Here is a 19,278-nt window from a genome sequence, read left to right on the forward strand (position 1 = left end):
AGTAACATCTGGCAGCGAGCGGCAGCGTCGCTCGTGACCGAGTCTGCGACGAATGCACCGCGCCTCAGCACGGAAGCCAAGCGTCAGAGCCTGCTGTGTCGAGCTGCGTTGCCAACGAAAAGAAACAACAGGCAAGTCCTACTTCTACGATATATGTGCAGTAAAAAGGCTGATGCAAGGCCATGCGGGATTCCCGAGTCTTCCATTTGATTAACGCGGTTTCCACAGCACTGAGGTGCAGCGTTTGAGGAGACCATTCGCGTGCTTTCTAACTGACCTTGAAGTCTCGGCTCTGGGGAATGACAGCGTCTTCTCGAAGCCAGGTCACCGCGGGAGTCGGCTTGCCCGATATTTTGGTCACGAACCGGGCGGGCTCTCCTTCCATGCAGGTCACGTCTTTCATCGGTAAGACGGTCGGACCTTCTTCTTGCTTGGGAGCTGCAAAGAGTGGTTGCGGTTAATGCGCAAAGTGACGCTTCTGGTTATTACAAGACGTAACTGACTTCAATATTTGCCTTCGTTTGAATGTGATTTTTATTGCGGATTGTTCGAAGGAATTTTATAGACTCATATTTTAGAGGAGTGCAAGGCTCTTCGGATATTGTTTTTGTTCTGCCGATCATAATTGGGAAAATCAAGCAAATACATCGTCAATTCTTCTGTATCACGAAGTTTTTTAGGCACACGTGAAAATTCTCTGTTTTCCTTCAGCGACAGCGCGTGATACCGAATCAACAGTGGCGATGTCCCCTAGTCCGTGCAATCCAGGTGCTGCCAATCGGCCCGCCCCGGCCGCATGGGCTCACCCGTGACCCTGAGCGGCGCTTTCATGGTGGACGTGCCAGCCGGGTTGGTGGCCACGCAGGAGTATGTGCCCTCGTCCTCGGGGAAACACTCGGAGATCTTCAGCACAAACGTGTCGCCCTCCTGCTCCATCTTGAAGTACTTGGACGGCTTGATTGGTGTCGCGTCCTTGAGCCACTGCGGCGTCGGAGCTGGGAGGACCGGGAGCAAATTTATGAGGCGAGAAGCAACGATTTGAATAGCATCTACTAACCTCACAGCTGACTCACGAAGGAACGGAAGCTATATTTCCCTCAGATGGGAAAATGGACAAAACTATTGAACATTTTTTGATAACCTCCCGACATGTCATGGTATTTGCCTAGCTTACGCCCCAACGAATCGTTGTGGTCATAGCCGTGCTGCTATTCAACTGCACATCCATCAACATGGAGTGGAGCTGTGCGCAGGTCTCCATTAAAGCGTGCAATGACAACGTTACCACGCATCATAATCCGCTCAGCCACAATCGGCGCTGCTACCTGGCTGGCCGGAGAAGCGACAGCGGAAGGAAGCCGGGTGGCCTTCCTGTACGGTGACGGCCTTCATCGGCACCGTGATCTTGGGAGGCACCGCCTTCTCGTGAGGCTTCGGTGTCGGCTGCGGCGTGACCATCGGGCCCTCTGTCCTCAGCTGCGGTACACAGAGCGGGCTCGGTCAAAGAGTGGGTCGGGAGAGATTTTTGTAGCATCCTGCATCTTATGAATGAACTTCTAGGGCAGGCCCGGAATTCCTTACTGATTGAGGTACGCTAAACGAAACTGCAAGACTTGTCCGATCTCAAAACTCCCAAATTTAGTGACCTTAGATATGCCTGAGTTATACTTGTACGTTGTAAAGTCGATTTATTCGTGATGTTTTTCACCCCAGTCATCACTGATCAAGATCTCGTTTCTGCCAAACAAGCCGCACCCACCCACCCGCTTCGGCCGCGCGCTGCCCTCGTCAACCGCAACGCGGTACCCACTACACAGCGCCCACAAACTTTCCATTGAACATCTCCCCCCACATCCCTCGGCGCTCTCAGCGACGTCTTCTCCGTCGCTCCAGGCAGCGCCGCGTCATGCCCGCCGTCGTACCTCTGCCTGACAGCGCGCCTCGCCGGAAGCGTTGATGGAGACGCATTCGTAGACGCCGCAGTCGTCACCGGTCGGCTCCAGCACCAGCAGCGTGTGCGTGTCCTGCTCCGACAGCAACTTGTGCTTCTCGTCCGGCGTGATCTTGCTGCCGCTCTGTGGGTGGGCGAATAGTAGTCAGCGGTGCCTGGTGATGGGTGTGCCAGTCGGCGGTGCCGGGTGACGGAGGCGTGGCGTTCGGAGGGCGCGAGGGGTGGCTGTCCGGGAAGCACGTCCGCAGGGCGCGCACTGTACGGGTGGCTGGACGGAACCCAGGCGGATGTAGACAACATTAGGTGCCCCATAATATTATGTGCCTTAGTGTCCTTCGGATGCAACTAAACAGGATCGTTATCATAAGTTGAGAATTGATCGCCAACAGTTCACTCAAACAGTGTAACAAAGTGCAAGAGTGAAAGCAGCCTGCGTATGGCCATGAACACGGTAAAATGTTTCAGTGGTTATATATATATATATATATATATATATATATATATATATATATATATATATATATATATATATATATGGAGTGAGGTAATACGTGGCGCTGTCACGTTGTAAAGTCGCCTATCTCGCCATCCCTTCAGATGGCAGCACCCTGAACAGTTGGCCATCTCTTCCCAACCAATCACTTTCCACCCATCTCTTCCCAACCAATCACTTTCCACCCATCGCTTCCGCTGCCGCCAACGGGCCTCACCTTGAGCCAGTACACGTCCATAGGCTTGGTGCCGGCCAGGCGGGCCTCGAAGCGGGCCAGCTTGGTGTCCGGGTGCATGGCCACGTCCTGGATGGTCTGGGTGAAGTTGGGCGGCACTGGCACGCCGTGTGGCAGCCGGCGCTCCTCCACCACCAGGTTGGCCGAGCACTTGGCCTGGCCGGCTGAGTTGGAGGCGACGCACGAGAACTGACCCGAGTCTTCGCTGAACACCTCGCGGATCTCGAGGATCGAGCGGCGGGCCGTCGTCGTGATCTGGGGGACCAGACATCAATGATCACCCTCTGATGATCGCACTCGATCGCATGGTGGCCGTGGCGTACGATTGGAAGGCTTCGAAAGTCGAAAGATGTCCCAGTGCTCAGGGGCTCACGGTGTAGACATGTCTTGTTTGCACTTACCAATGTGTTCATCTGGAACCTTCTCAACTGAGTCAGCTGACGCATGAACCACGGAGCGAGCTTGATAATGTCGTCCGCTCTAGCTCACCTGAATGCACGCATGAAACAACATTCTATGCACCCAGAGAGTAGAATTGTATTCTGTCACTAACGCCACGCACACACGTGAAGTGCAGTGGCCGGTGTCATCCGCCAATGCGTGTGCCCACCTTGAAGTCGGGACTGGAGATAATCGGGAAGTCCTCCCGATACCAGGCGATCTCGGGGGTCGGCTGACCGACGAAGTCCACCTCGAACCGAGCTCCGTTCGTCTCGAGCGCTCGGCTCGGCTGCATCTTACGCGTGAAGAAGGGACGCTTGGACGGCTCCTGGAGCAGGGAGCAAAGTCGTCACCGGTCCCGAGTTGCCGTGCTGAAGATGTACCGTACTGTCGCGAGAGCCTCAAAGCAGCAAGCATTCGGAAACCAGCTTAATGCAGGTTCTGCACTCACGACGCTCGCGTTTGGAAGCGTTCTTCTCCCAATGACCTAGCCTAATGAAACCTAGCCTAATGACCAATCACCAGATGATTGACCCGATTCAATCCATTTGGACCCGCTCGCAGCGGTTCCCAGACAGCGACGCAACTGCGTGTTTAATAACCATCTCATACTTGGCACCGTTCGTCTGCCGCCAGAGGTCAGGACCTCCAGCCCGCGGGCCACGTACCTCCGTGTCCCGGACGCCGGTCTCGGCCGGGCTGGGTGAGGGGCGCCGGTGAGGCTCCACACCCGACCTCCGGTCAGCCTCGGCCCTGCGGACAGGCGCTGCACGTCAGAGGCAGGCCTGGCAGATACGGCAGGTCAGAGGGTCACACCTGAGCTCGGTACCCGGACTGGGCTTGCGGTAATCACGGTAAGCTACTTGTCTTGACACGGCCATCGGCTACTAGGCCAGTTCCACGGATCAGCTCCAAAAATTCTCTTCAGTCAGAGTGCCTGACATTTGATGGCATTTGACATGGAATTGTCTGCGCCACTCTTGCACAAATATAATCAGTAAAGAGCTGTCTAAGATGCATAGCTAAGGTCGTTAATGGGCTTCTAGTAGCATTTTATACTCACAGTTTCTGCGCGTACATGGCGGCCATCCCCTTGGCCACGGAGGTGTGCGGGGCTTTCTCTGTGCCCGTCTGCCGAAACCGAACACGTCATTTAAATGCAGTTTTGAAGTTGGAGGCTGTGCCACATCTATCACTTACCTTTCATGAGAAGTTCAGACAACGCTCAACAAAATAAAGTGATCTGTTTTGAAATACATTTGATAATATTAGGGCGGTACGCTGAATGGCCGGTATACAAATCATACTCATTCAGAGTTTAATAATTGGCGCCACAGTCAAAGTGGGCCACGATGTTATTTCGACAGCCAGGTAAGTGATCGCGCTATTAAGATGGCCATATTTTAATTCCGATCAAAACATCGTCAATGCTCCGCAATCAACTGCGACATTGGTGATGATTCACTTCAAGGTGTGACCAGCTATAGAAATGTGACGTATACAGACGGCATCGAAGCCAAAGGAAAGAGGACACTCAGTACTTCAGCACAGTTGTACTAAACACTGTGACACAAAACGTTTCCGCGTAATTCCGCCTCCTCCGTCGCACCTGTGCGGCGTCAGCAGCCTTCTTGGTCTTAACTGCCTTCTGCCACTCGGTCGCTGGCTCCTCCACAACCTTGTGGTGTTCTCCTTGATGGAGAACAGAAATGCCAGGGCGCACCTTTTCTTCAAAGACGCGGTCTGTCTCGACTTCCTGGCGCTCCGTCTGGTATTGTTTCAGGTCATAGTCATACCAAGCTAAAAAGAAAACTTCAAGTTAACCAGGGCGACGACAGGTGGCGACACGGTGCTTCAACGTCATGCGGGCACCATCGGAGGACAGCGCAAGGGTTGCAGGGACAAGATGGGGCGGGGAACGCAGACAAATTAGTAGGACTGTAATACCAAGTAACTGTAACAACACGAAGCTGTACACTAAAGCATCAATACAAGCATGTATGCTGTGATGCATCTACAATCTAACACAAAGTTTGGGAGTACGAAGGTTGCAACCAGTGTGCGGAAGAGACGGCCCGTCTCACACCCCGCTATACACGCACGTGGACAACCATTGCGGGGAAAGCATAACCAGCTGCTCGTCTTTACTGAGGTAATCCTCATTTAGATGTTACCGTTATCGTCAGGCAAATGCAAAAAAGCGGTAGAGGTTTAGTTACTAAAACCTAAAAAGACATCAGCAAAAATACAGCACAAACATCAAAACAAGACCTAAATCCTGGCAAAAATCCATGCCAAGGAAAAACTGTTACCTCACCCCTTACCTGCGGCCTTCCGAAGCTGCTGCGCAAAGAAACGACGCGTTATGCTACGGAAAGGCGACGCGAGAGGGCGTCGACGCGGAAGTGTAGTGTGTGAGGACGGCCGGGTGGCATTAGTCGTTCTGTTTATGTGCTGGTCTCTGCTTCCCCGCGAGCGGGCGGCCGGCGGCCGGCGCGGGCTCCGCTGGGCCCGCTCCGCCGGCCGCCGCCCTCCGCCCCCGTCCTGGCGGCGGACGCCACTCACGCTTGGGCGAGTTCTTGAGGACGGCGCGGTAGTCGTCTTGGCGAGCGTTGATATTGATCTCGCAGGAGCAGTAGGCCTCGCCGCCCGAATTGCGCGCCACCACCTCGATCTTGCCGTTGTCGTACTGGCGCGTTTTGGGGATGTCCAGCCGCCACATGCCGTCATAGGTCAGCTTGTAGCGCGTGCCCTGCGACAGGAGCAAGGTGTGCTCTAAATGCTGCATGAAGATACGTGACACGCTCGCATACACAAGGCCGGCGCGCGAGTCGCAGTGGGATGAAAACAGCTGCCTCACTAGACATCAGTATCCAAGCCAAGCGGAAGGTAGCAGTTGCAGACCGGTGGAGCCGCACGAGGGTCGGCCGTGTCTGGTGCCAGCTGCTGCTACGACAACGCTTGTCTTCATCTTTTCACCACCAGCTTGTGAGCAGCGCTGCTTTGGCAGCAGCCTCCCTAACATACGACGTTCACGCAGTTTTCTCCGACAAGGCGCAAAATGCGTGTTGGGACAGCTCACGTTGACGATGGTGTGTCCGTTGATGAGCCACATGACGCGCGGGCGCGGGAAGCCGGTGACGCGGCAGCAGAAGCGCGCCCACTCGCCCTCGTTCACCGTCACCGGCTCCGGCTTGGTGACAAACACGGGCGCCTCGCGCGCGCGCTCCTGCTCCAGCGGCACGTCCGGCGCCCGGTTCCAGTGCGACTCCATTTCCTGGATTTTCTTGACGGATTCCATGCCGGCTGGAAGCTGAGACTCATACACGATGCCCGGCTTGCCCTGTGGGGGAGAGACGGTGCTGGTTGGGAAGCAGCTGACGGATCTATGCGTGGTATGAATGGCAACAGGCGTACTAAGAAAAGGACAGCTTCGAGCGATGTGCACATTTTTATGTGCTTGTGCTTTTTTATGGTTACACGGGAGGCTGTGCGGGACAAGTTCCTAACGCTCACTTCGCCGGAGAAATCTGGGACCCAAAACGTCCTATTCCGCTGCTAATCTATCAAGCAATGGATCATGACATCTGTTTTCAAGACCATACCGCATTATGGTCAACTCGACATCTTCTAAATACGGAGTTCACGTCGCGGTCGAGCAAGATGTATGTATATAGTGTGAACACACAGTTTGTTAACGACAGTTCACAACGTCTATGGGTCCTCATCGTGCTCGCGGCCATCCTAGCCCCCCTCCCCGCCCCGGCGGCTCCACCGACCTTGGTCTTGATGACGGCCCGCGTCTCGTCCATGCCGTAGAGGTTGGTGGCGCGGCACAGGTACTCGCCAGAGTCCTCCGGGTACACCCAGCCGAAGTTCATCGCCACGTAGCCGAAGTCGTAGATTGGCGTGAAGCGGTTCTCTGAAGGGAGACAACGTTGGCTCGGTGATGCTTATAGTTGCATGCACACGCTGGCATTGCGAAGGAACTTTGCTGGTTGGAAAGGTGGAGCAGTTCACGCTTTCTGCCACTAACGGCGAATGGTTCGGCAGTGCTGAACGAATTAGGAGAGTACTGACATACAGCTGCTAACGTGAACACGATCTTAACGGCACATACTGTCACAGCGCCGGACAAAACAATCTGCTGAACTGTACAGGAGCTTTGAGCCCAGATGGCTCTCCAATCGCGCTGCCACTCACTGTAGGGCAGCGGTCGGCCGTTGAAGAACCACTCGACCTTCATATTCGGGTCGCCGACCGGAGCCAGCTGGCACTCGAACTTGGTCTGCTCCATCTCCACCAGGTCCATCTTGTTCTGGATTTGCGTGACGAACCTGTGGGCCGCGCCACGATGGACCATGTCACGTTCTGACAGGGAGGGCAAGGTGCCTGTGGATGGGTTAGGCTGGTGCTCGTAGATCAACTATCCTACTCAGTCTCTAGGATTGCTCAGTGGTAGATGCTAACCTCACAGGTGGCTAATTATGAATGAGAGTGGGTGACAGTAGGGGGCTGAGGTTCACTCTGCTGATTCATTTTGTGTCTTTTATTTTTGCTAGAAGAGCAATTTGCACTTAATAATCTCTACACAATTTGACCTGAACGTGGGAAAAGGAGGGGGGGGGGGGGGGGGGGGGCGGGGAGGGGAGAGGGGAGCAAGTGCCACACGTAGGCTCTCCATCGTGCAATCGTTTTGGTTCATGGTGTTACGACCGAAGGCAACGCAAGCAAGTGGCAATGCGTCGGGTGCTCTGAATTTGACCAGTCAAAAAACAGTTTTTAGAAAAATCTGTCTGCTTTTCTGCGTCCACAAAAATAAAGCATCCCATAACAACAATGATCACGAAATTTGCGAACTGTCGGTGGCACTAACTGTAACAAGTACAATAAGAATCGTACAGAGTCCACAGCACATTTTGGTGAACTACGCACCTTGGCGGCTGCTTGCGGTCGGCGTCGTAGATATCCTCCTCGGTAAGGTGGATCTCCGAGGTGTACTGCTTGAGTGCCGCCTCCATCTGCATCAGGTAATCCGAGCGCTTCATGCCCTTTGGCACCTGGGTTAGCATGATCACCGACGAGATGGCTGAGGACAAAAAGGTGAGGTCACACTCTTATGCCGGTGGTCCTCTTTCGTTCCCACAGAACCGCCACGCAGTGTTTACGCCGACCATGCTAATGCTACCGTACCAACCAAGACGGCAAAATCAGATTGGCGGTAGTGTCAATGGTTGATGGCCTTTTCGACGATAATGACGAAAGTATAATCCTGGCGTCAAACGTCCACTGGGGCCGCACATCAACAAACAGACCGCTGCAGACTAGACAGGTCAGCTGGCGGGTGACGTCACGTGACCTCACCCGAGTAGAGACTCGTTAACTGCCATCTAAGAATAGATTCAGGTTGACTCAACTTATTCAACCCAGCACGTGCCTTATGCTATCCCCAGCTGAGCCCAGTCAACCTCAGCTGACCTTTACCGTTCCCAGAAAACTCCAACTAACCCCCGCTGATCGCTTGTTGATCTCTTGGCTGATCTAAGCTGACCTTAGCTGACCTCAGGTGACCCCGTACGGCCCCACCGCCACCAGCTAGCCCCATGTGAGCAGAGCTAACGGGGTTCGGCGGCTGGAGGCCCGCTGCGCACTGACCTCGGCAGGTGAGTGCGCTCTTGCAGGTAGCCTGACCGGCCCGGTTGACAGCGCGACACGTGTACTCGCCACCGTCCTCCGGGTACACGCCCAGGATCTGCAGCGACGCGTACCCGAAGTCGAACGTCGTCCGGAACCTGCCGACGAGAGCACAGCCATGCGTGGGAAAACGTGGCATCAGAGCGATGCGGGGCCCAAGATCAGGGCGCGGAACGAGGCGTGCTCCGACGAAGGCAGACACGGCTGAGGAACCAGTCTGGACGGATGGAGGCGATAAACAGCCAAGTTTGTCAGGCTTCAAACTGATCTGGTGGCAAACTTGAAGACATCCCGAGTACACGCCGTCCCAGCCTGTGAACGCCATCTTCCTTCCCTTCCTGGAGACTGCCCAGCGCTGCGATAGCCCACGAGACCCGGCAGGGGTGGCGCCTGCGGCACCTGTGACCTGTGACCTGTGACGGCTCACCTGTGACCGGTCTGCACCTGGACGCCGTTCCTGTACCACTCAACGCGCAGGTACGGGTCGTTCTTGGGCTCCACCTTGCAGTCGAAGAAGGCTGTCTCGCCCTCGCCCACATCCACGTTGTCAATCTGCAGGTGACGACGAAAGTGTTGTTAAGCTAGTTAGGATTGCCGGGACAGGCTGGAGCTGAAGAGGGTGTTAACTGCACCCAAACAGAAAAGAACTCACGCGAATATCAGGAAATCCCGCGAGACCTGCGGTGCTGTAGAGGGGGACAAACAGCCAATCTTCTGTCTCGCATTTCACAGGATGTGTATCGTGGATCGATTGCCAGCCGAACAGACTAGTGAGCAGCAACGCACATCTGAAGGGTGGTCGGTTAGAGTCTTGTAGATGTCAGGCATAGACGTCGGTCTGAGCCGGAGACGTTGCTCTACCCACAGCACATCATTCTGCATTCACATCAGCTTCGCCATTCAGTCTTGTATCTACGTAGACGTGGCTGTTCTGCATCCCTGATCCCCTGCGAACACCTACCGGCGGGAACGGTGTCGTTTCCCGTGAGAAAACCTCGACTGAGCCTGATCCTTTAGCTTTCGATTCAACAATGATTTAACTTGACATATTTTCGAATGCGTCAAGTTCGATACCAAACGTCAAGTCACTATATTGTGAGGACTTGAGATGACTGTCCGCCGTTGCTGGCGGTGCCCGGCCGCCTCACCTCCTTGTCGAAGCGGGGCGGCTCGGCGTCCGTCTCGGGCGCCAGCGGCTCGCCCAGCTTGGGGCCCTCCTCGAAGGTCCGCAGCCGGTCGCCGGACATGCCGCGCGGCAGCTGCGACTCCAGCACCACGTCCCGCTTGGCTGAAAAGCCGCCCAGGTCACCGGCCTATCTCGGTGGAGCTAGACAGCACACTCGTGGCTCGAGGTTTATGCAGCAGCGCGGACGCCGCGCACAGTCACTTCAGTGTAACAACGCGGCGCTTGGCGGGGCACACGTGACACGATTGAGGTCGTGTCTTTGTAACGCTCGGTGTCTATAAAGCAGAGGACGCGCACATCGTTTGCGTTATCTGTCATGCAGAAACAGTGCTCACAAAAGGTATTGTGCAACAATAACGCACTGGTGTAACAAATAGGCACTGGTATAGTTAAATGCAGCGTGCCAATGGCGTATACCAAATAGGGCAATGCACTTATTTCCATCAACAACACCCCAGTCGCTGAGTTCACCACATACAGAGTATCTGCGACAGTCTTCTAGCCGGCAGCTGACTCAGGTGCTGCAGTCTGTAATACTCGAGGTAGCGCTGGTACTCGTCTGTAAGGTACGGTCGAGAGAGGGCACCTCAGCCGCGGCGCGAGACCGGCACACACCGGCGCCGGGGAGGCGTGCCGGGCGGAGATATTAGCCGGGCTGGGCGCAAACACGCCACCAGCTATGTTACAAGTAGAGAAAAACTATGGGCAAAAAACGGTAGGTGAGAAACACAGATCAAAGCACCTTCGAGATTACGGGAGAGAATGCCGGGTGAAAGTAAACAGCACCCGAAAAATTGTGACATAAAACGCGTCTTAGTGCGTTTTGAGACGAAGATAGGAACCAGGCCGACAGATTACCGCATGCAACTATTTCTATTTATAAGGTAGAGGACTTCACCCACAACACGTCCGAAGCTCAAAGAAAATGGAAGCATGAGTTATAAACGCAATGGGCAGAAAACCAGCACAAAGAAACGCAGAAAACCGTCTAGGGGTAAGGCGTCTTAGCAGTCCGTGGCTGACGCCCTAGCAGGCTCGTTTATCGGCGCCGGCGGGGCCAGCCACTCACCCTTGCAGATGAGGGTGGCCTTGGTGGTGGCCGTTCCCCACTTGTTGGTGGCGCGGCAGACATACTCTCCGGAGTCGCGCGGGAAGGTCCAGTCCAGGTCCAATACGATGAAGCCGAAGTCGTCCAGGAAGTGCACCCTGAAATCCACACGTCGGTTTTGCCATTGACGTGCGAGCGACATCGCGCTGTGACAGGCATCGATGACTTGACATGATTACAGTGGTGATGCTGTTGACCGTCTTCATCAGCTGAGAATGGAGGGGTAGTTGCGGTATCAGATGCCTCTCCAGTCTCAGCGCCGAGGCCCCCTCCCCCGGTGAGAATGGAGGGCAGTTGCGGTATCAGATGCCTCTCCAGTCTCAGCGCCGAGGCCCCCCTCCCCGGGGGGAGGGGGGAGGAGGCTCGGTCCCGTCCTGACTCGCCACTGACCTGGATCCGACGTCGATGGGCCGGCCGTTGTGGAACCACTCGATGCGCATGCTGGGGTCGCCGACCGGCTCCACGCGGCAGTCGAAGTGCGCCGCCTGGCCTTCGAACAGGCCCTCCAGGCCCTGGATCTCCGTGATGAAGTGCGGCGGCCGCGGCCGATCCTCCTCCTCCGGCGCCTGCTCCGAGCGGTACATCGACTCCTCCAGCTTGCGGATCCCCTCCATGCCGTGCGGCATCTGGGGCTCGAGCACCACGCCCTGCCGACCCTGGGGAGCCGGAGAGAGAGCGAGGGGTGTGTCAGCAGCACCCCTCTCTGGACGCAGAAACACAGTCCCTGACTGCATTTTATGCACCCCAATCATTTCCGGTTTCGTTTCTTCCAGCCTAATTACAAGTCGTCTAATGGCGTACCTTGACGGTGAGCGTGCAGGAGACAGACGCCTCGCCGTGTCTGTTGGCCGCCTTGCATGTGTAGAGACCGGCATCGCGCTGGTAAATGCCGCCGATCTCCAGAATCACGTAGCTAAAAACGGCGTAAAAATACGGTTACCCCGAAGCCTAACGATAATCTGAACAGCAAATGTTGAGCCCGAAGACGTCGATTGGCCAGTCGTTTCAATTTGGCCAGCCTCAAGACCTTCTCAACGTAGCACATATGACCAAATGGGGCCCATGAAGTTGCATTTCTGATAAGTCAGTAGGCTGATATTCAGACTTTTCTGAACTCTCGCCAACTTGACCCATCATCCCCATGTTACGCATATGAGGTATTTGTTATCTATACGCTATGATTTTACTGAAGCCACTCTTCAACTATAAGTGGTTCACGGGTGGTTGGGCTGGAGTTGCGCCGGTTCCCTCATTTTACTCCCGTTCCAATGCCTCTCAGCCCGCCCCAGACGCCGCCATCAGCTCGCGATCCCCGGATCACCAGCGCGCGCTCGCCATACCCGAAGTCATTGATAGTGCGGACCCTGGAGCCGGCTGAGAGGGGCTTGCCGTTGTGGAACCACTCGACGCGCATGGTCGGGTCTCCGACCGGCGTCAGGCGGCACTCAAAGTGTGCCAGCTGGTTCTCCACCAGGCTGATATCGGCCGGCTGCGTCAGGAACTGCGGCGCCGCGCCCTGTGGGGAGGGGGTCAGGGCCATTGGCGAACGCTGGCTGGTGTCGAGCCCGGAGGCAGCTCGCCGTCCTGTCGCCGCGCTACTGCTGCTTCTATGAGCTTAGCGGATGTGACGCATGTAAACAGGTACCGATGCTTTGTCCTTTTGTGCTGCACTAGTTGTAACCACACAAATAAGCGCCTTCAGCAGCACTAATTACCATTATTCTAATAAATGAACGATTTCCCCCATGGTGACTCAGGGATACACCACAACCGCACAAGCAGGAGTGTGCTCTAAATCCAGGACCTTGCTAGAAAACCATTCATGCCACCGGTCATGCACGTTGGTAGCTGAAAAGGGTGCACCAATCATCACAGCGCATATGGGCCCACCTCCTCCGTCTCTCCGGGTACGACCGGCTTGACGCCCAGACCCTCCAGTTCGGCGATCTTCTGCATCGTGTCCATGCCCTTGGGCAGCTGCGACTCCAGGATGATGTTCCTCTTGCCTGCGACACAAACGATCAGCATCGATCAGCTATTCGGGACGTCAACGTACGCCAGCGATACCAACAATCAAACAGGCGCTATGGCGACCGTGTCCTCGAGCCGGCAAAGCTGGACATGCCGGCATAAAAAGCGGGTGTGCAAATGAGACGATACGTGTCCGCACCTGAAGACCCGCTTCAGAAGATTTATGGAACGCGCAATATTGAAGCATTTTACCAGGCTGAGCCATTGTACACGTTAATAAGTGGAGCCGTTCTTTCGACGGTCGGGTAGTTTTATGTTCGCGTCCTGCACAGGAGAGCCGGCCACAGCCGATGCCGCCCCACTCACCGGAGCACTTCATGACAGCCGAGCTGGTGGCCTCGCCGACTTCGTTGAAGGCGCGGCAGGTGTACTCTCCGCTGTCCTCCGGGTACACCGGCGAGATCTCCAGGATGACGAAGCCGAAATCGCAGAAGGTGCGGAAGCGGCTGGAAGCCTTGAGCGGCTTGCTGTTGTGATACCACTCGGTCTGAAACAGCGGCAGTCGTAATAGTGGAACTAACTCTAATTCGGCGGGAACTCAACTACACCGTCTTTGGTTACTTGACCCCTTACATGTTCTAATGATTGCTTTTCAGACAGCCTTCAAGCGGCAAAGACTTGGGTGCCTTCGATCTTCACAACTATCGCCACGAGTGCAAACTAAGCTAGCCTCTCTTTCGTTACTTGACCCTCTTACATGTTCCTAAGGTTGTCTTTCAGTCAGCCTTCAAACAGCACAGACTTGGACGTCATGACGTCATAGGTCACCACGACACACATATTCCACTTAAGCACCCAGGGACAGGACTCATTCGGTCCTGACCTTGAGCTTGGGATCGTCGACAGGCGTGAGGCGAGCCTCGAAGTGGGCGTTCTCGCCCTCGCGCAGGTCGTCGATGTTGTTGAAGGGCACGGTGAAGCGGGGCGCCACGCGCGCCGTCACGTCCTCCTGCTGCTCCCGCGTCAGGCGCGCGGCGTCTTCCAGGCTCCGGATCTTCTCTAGGCCGCCACTCATCTCCTGCGAGGAGCGGATGTTCGTCATTATCATCGTCATTTTAATTGATATGATAAAGGTTCTGGTTATTACCGTCCTGAATATAGTGAATCTCACCATGCCATCGCCATCGTGAACCGCATCGTAAGTGTAGAGCTAAGTGCGTGTGACCCACGGCGACTATCATGTGGACCTGTAAGTGTTCTGTGTGCTGGAGCTGTGACCATGAATGCCAGGTCCTCTTTTTCACTTTTCATCCACTTCATATATCAGTACGGCATGAAGTGTCTCGACAGCGAGTGACAAACCGATAGAAGGGTAAGGGCGACCAAAAGGTGAGGGTGACTATCAGCTTAATTATCAGCTGTTAAGCGTCTCATAAAGCACGCCTGGACCCCGACGTGACCCGCTCACTCGCCTGCGGCATCTGGGGTGTCAGGATGAGGCTCTCCTTAGAGAGGCACTTCAGCTCGGCCTTGGTCACATCCGAGCCGATCTTGTTGGCGGCCCGGCACTCATACAGGCCCGAGTCCTCCTCGTAGCAGTACAGGATGTCCAGGATCACGATGCCGAAGTCGTGGAACGTGCGGAAGCGGTGACCGGTTGGCAGCTTGGTGCCGTTACGGTACCACTCCACCTGAGAGTGGCCGCCGAGTGGGGCATTAGCGGATGTGGTCACGGGTAATGTCACACGGCTGACACAAAGGTGATGTCACACGGCTGACACGGAGGTGATGTCACGCGGCTGATATGGAGGTGATGTCACGCGGCTGACACAGATGTGGTGTCACACGTGGAAGTGATATCACGCGGCTGCCATGGAGATGATATCACGCGGCCGACACAGACGTGATGTCATACGGCTGACATGGAAGTGATGTCACGAGGCTGACATGGAGGTGACGTCACACGGCTGGCTCGGAAGTGCTTTCACGCGGCTGACACGCACGTGAACTAAAATCAAGTTAGATTCACAGACTGTGTTTTAAGAAAGATTCGTAGCAACCAATCGATAAATTTCGGACCAATATTTCATTTGAACGCATATTAAGGCAACAACGTGAAAGCTTAGGCATACATTAGCAAGCTTGCACGAACGAAGACTACGGACTTAGCCACAGCTTTCCCCCCATCATCGAAAGACCGGCACTCTACGTCCGCAGCTCCGGGCCGTTGGACGCCTTCACGCTCCTCACCGTGAGGTCGGGGTCGTGCACGGGGGTCAGGCGCGCCTCGAAGTGCGCCGAGTGGCCCTCCACCATACTGGCGATCTCGGCAATGTGCTTGGTGAAGCGAGGCGGCTCGGAGCTAGGCAGCCGCGGCGGCCCGCCCGCCTCCGGCGTCATCTCCAGTTCGGTGATCTTCCGCAGCGCCTGCGGCTGCAGCGAGTCCAAGAACACGCCGCCCTTGCCCTGGCAGCGGAGCGTGGCCGTGGTGCTGTCGGAGCCGTACTTGTTGGTGGCGCGACACACGTACTCGCCCGAGTCCTCGTTCTGCGCGTACGCCACGTCGAGGAGCACGAAGCCGAAGTCAGAGACGCACTTGATGCGGGAGGAGTGGCGCAGCGGCTTGCCGTTGTGGAACCACTCGACCTTCATGTTGGGGTCGCCGACCGGCTCCAGTGTGCACTCGAAGTGGGCTGAGTCGCCGTCGCGCAGACTCTCCACGTTCTGCGAGAGAGAGGATCATGGTGCGGCAAGGCGGGTATTTAACGAGGTGGTAAAATGCACCTACATGAAAATGTATCGTAAGGTGCATGACAGAGTTCTACCGACGAGCACCTTTGCAAGATTGGTCGTATTATCAATCACCTTTGAATTATATCATGTAACTATTTGCGCATCAGACTCAGCGCTGGCCACTTGCGCTATGCCAGACATGACCGGACCTCGAAGCAGAAGCCCCGGCACATGTCCTCGTACCTGGATCTGGGTAATGAAGTGCGGCTTCTGGCCGCTGTCCTTGTCCACACACTCCAGCGTCACACTGATCTCGGCCTTGCCCCACTTGTTGGTGGCGCGGCACGTGTAGACGCCCGAGTCCTCGATCTTGGTGCCCAGGATCTCCAGCACGACCATCGAGAAGGCGTGCACCGTCCGTTTGCGGTGGCCTGGACGGATGACGCCGTTAGTGCCAGGGACTCGCATTGGGCGAGGGCCGCGCACGTGACGGCGGTGACGCTCGAATGCTGAGGTAGGCTGTTTTACTCAGTGGCATGTCATAAGAGCGCGCTTATTGATGTGTAAGCGCGGATTGTTTCTTGGAATTTATCGGAAATTGCGACATTGACACGATAACCTCTGGTTATTGCAGTGCTGCTGTTGATGGAATTCACAGATGCTCATATCGCTTTTTCACCTACTATGCTTCGACAGATGAGCAAGGGAGCTAAGACGGCTTCACGCGGCACCTAGACAAAAGTGAGGCTTGGTGATCATACTGAAAACGCAAAAAGAAAGAATGCCTTGAAATGGACACGTCGAATGCCTTTGCTTGGCCGTCACAATCCATGCTGTACCACACCACACTAGTGTACGGCTGCTTACTGGCTTCCAGCGGTTTGTTGTTGTAGAACCATTCCACTTTCATGGTCTGATCGCCGATTGGCGTCAGCGTCGCCTCGAAGTGAGCAATGTCGCCCTCGCTGAGGTTGGACAGGTTCTCGCACTGCAACGAAGCAAAAATCCTGGGTCAGATGGACAACAACACTAAGTAACAGCAAGGACGACGTGAGGTCCGCTCTAAGGTGTTGAATGTTTCGAACCGTCGTACCTCTGCCTAGAGCCGAGTGTTTAGCGCAGGCTTACAATCATTGGAGAACGTGATGCATTTCAAAGCATACAGTGCCATCCACACACACAGCATGCCATAAATTAGGCGACTTCTGCGGACCCACATGAGCCCAGCACAACGTCCCCATCCGTCGGCAGCCCGCACCCAAAACACCCAACGCAGCGCTAAGCCTACACCAGCTGGTTGACAAACGGCTTGGCGCCGTGACGTCACCATTTCAGCGCGCCATGTCAATGGCCGGGCCGCACCTGTGAGGTGAAGACTGGCGGGTGGCCCTCCTCGTCGGTCAGCGGCGGCCCTTCGCCGCGCTTGCGGGCTCCCTCCAGCTCCTGGATGGCCTCCAGGCCCATCTCGCCCTTGGGGTGCTGGGTCCAGTCGATCAGGCCGGCCTTGCCTGAGGGACACAGTGCGAGGTCAGCCGTGGCGAAGGCGAAAATGCGGGATGTGGGGAGCTCCACAAACGACAGCGGCCCCGAGCGGCAAAACGTGCCAGGCGCCGACACCCCAGCTGTTCCTCCTACCCTTGCAGGTGATGGTAGTGGTGGTGAACGCCTCGCCCGCCTGGTTGTGGGCGCGGCACGTGTAGATGCCCTGGTCGCGCGGGTACACGTCCGTCAAGTTCAGCTGCACGAAGCCGAAGTCGTTCGACATGTGGAACCGCGATGCTGAAAGACAGGACTATGTTAAGAGGCGGGCAAGGAGTCGTGCAACCTGGAGGTGTTCTAAGCAGCTACTGAGCGAGGCCACTCAAGATGAGGTGCTCCCGACGGTATGTCTTTGTCGCAACGCAAAACAAAACCAAACAAAAAAACTGATAATATATCTACTTATGGGTCAAAAGTAGATGTGTTCATCCTTTGCTCCCGAAAACAGGAGGATGCTTTTTAGCCGCTAGAGGCAAAAAGATACAATTTATAATTAAGCGGAGAAATACATGGCCATTACACCCCAGCTGTCCTCCCCGCGCAGCTGCCCCCTTCCCCTCTGCCTCCCTGCGCCTGCAGCGCTGCTCACCGTGCGCCAGCGGCTGGCCGTTGAACAGCCACTCGACCTCGAGCTTGGGGTCCTCCTTGGGCTCAACGTTGCATTCGAGACGCAGCGGCTCCGTCTCGCCCAGCTCGAACGTCGGCTGCAGTGGCACGATGAACCACGGCTTGGGGAACGGCTTCTCGGCGCTGCCGTCCAGCGTCGGCTTCCCGGCTCGCGAGGAGTCCACCTCTTCCACCTTCTCCAGTCCGCGCGCACCGGCCGGGTGCACCGTATCCAGGTAGATGTCTGCCTTGCCTGCAGGAGGAGGTGTGGATGTGGAGTGCGGTGGTGGTTTGCAGGCGCACCGCTGAAGCTCCGCGCTGGTATGAATGGAGAGCCATCCATTGATTTCATCTCATCACGGTAACTTATCGCGTCTACTGCCTTGACGTTGACAAGCACTGCTCACATGTGTTGGCGTGCAGGTTGGAATTTTTCGACAATTGAGCCGTTCATGAAAAGACGCATTCAGGCTACATTCGAGTCGATCGCCAGCGTTGTGTCTACCACCGACATGGAAACGATCCAAGCCTTGCGGTCACAACTCAGGTGATGACGTCACAAATTCTGCCGTAACCATCAGAAATCAGCCCCATCACTTACTTTTAACCTTGAGGGTGCCCGAGGTCTGGGCCGAGCCCTTCTGGTTGGTGGCCTTGCAGACCAGCAGGCCCGAGTCATCCGACTGCGTGCCCCTGATGTCCAGGGTGACGAAGCCAAAGTCGTACTGGGACGTGAATCGGGAGCCAGTCTTCATCGGCTGGCCGTTCAGGAACCATTCTGTGATCGGAAAAGTCCCCGTTCATAAAGAGCATGTCTAAGACGCTAGGCTTATCAGCTAAGTTGGTACGCAAAATCTACTATGTTGGTGCACATGCAGATTTCGCGTAACTGACGGGCCTGGTATTAAAGTGAACATGCGTCGTTAGCCTGTTTTAACCTTAACGAAGCTGAGAGACACCGGCTGTTCGTTTCAGGGTTTGATTTGCCTATCCCCAGATGGCCTAATACCTCAACTTCCAATATCTTTCCTTTTGTGCGCCCGAACCAAACCGTTCCTTTGGACGCTCACCGATCGTCATGTTGGGGTCCTTGGCCGGCTCGACGCGGCACTCGAAGTGCACTCCGTCGCTCTCGTCGCACTCGGCGTTGTTCAGGTGCGAGATGAAGACGGGCAGCTCGAACGTGATCTCGGGAGAGGTCGGCGCCGCCGGCGCGTGGCCCAGCTCCAGCTGCGCGATGGCAGAGAGAGCCTCCGGACGCTGCGACTGGCCCAGCAGCCAGTGCTTGTCTGTGGGGAGGCGTGACGTGATGACGACGCCT

General features: G+C 55.7%; 1 protein-coding gene across 1 annotated transcript in view; it reads right to left on the minus strand.

Moving 5' to 3' along the window:
• Positions 1-19,278, minus strand: part of LOC119109550 (titin) — a gene marked incomplete at its 3' end in the record, with an annotated part of 117,801 nt that overhangs the window by 28,170 nt on the left and 70,353 nt on the right. Inside the window, 33 exon segments of the mRNA XM_037233219.1 lie at positions 278-438; positions 807-995; positions 1,326-1,476; positions 1,923-2,075; positions 2,662-2,934; positions 3,290-3,448; positions 3,789-3,873; positions 4,184-4,251; positions 4,730-4,920; positions 5,686-5,872; positions 6,203-6,463; positions 6,900-7,042; positions 7,324-7,457; positions 8,056-8,209; positions 8,776-8,912; positions 9,242-9,366; positions 9,963-10,102; positions 11,070-11,206; positions 11,499-11,764; positions 11,910-12,021; positions 12,449-12,624; positions 12,999-13,114; positions 13,446-13,626; positions 13,963-14,157; positions 14,552-14,770; positions 15,330-15,803; positions 16,056-16,243; positions 16,680-16,800; positions 17,175-17,320; positions 17,448-17,591; positions 17,941-18,210; positions 18,559-18,735; positions 19,028-19,246. Of these exon segments, the coding sequence (XP_037089114.1) occupies positions 278-438; positions 807-995; positions 1,326-1,476; positions 1,923-2,075; positions 2,662-2,934; positions 3,290-3,448; positions 3,789-3,873; positions 4,184-4,251; positions 4,730-4,920; positions 5,686-5,872; positions 6,203-6,463; positions 6,900-7,042; positions 7,324-7,457; positions 8,056-8,209; positions 8,776-8,912; positions 9,242-9,366; positions 9,963-10,102; positions 11,070-11,206; positions 11,499-11,764; positions 11,910-12,021; positions 12,449-12,624; positions 12,999-13,114; positions 13,446-13,626; positions 13,963-14,157; positions 14,552-14,770; positions 15,330-15,803; positions 16,056-16,243; positions 16,680-16,800; positions 17,175-17,320; positions 17,448-17,591; positions 17,941-18,210; positions 18,559-18,735; positions 19,028-19,246 (5,852 nt within the window).

The sequence above is a fragment of the Pollicipes pollicipes genome, unplaced genomic scaffold (genome assembly GCF_011947565.3).
Source record: "Pollicipes pollicipes isolate AB1234 unplaced genomic scaffold, Ppol_2.1 Scaffold_7231;HRSCAF=8579_pilon_pilon_pilon, whole genome shotgun sequence".
NCBI lineage: Eukaryota > Metazoa > Arthropoda > Thecostraca > Pollicipedomorpha > Pollicipedidae > Pollicipes > Pollicipes pollicipes.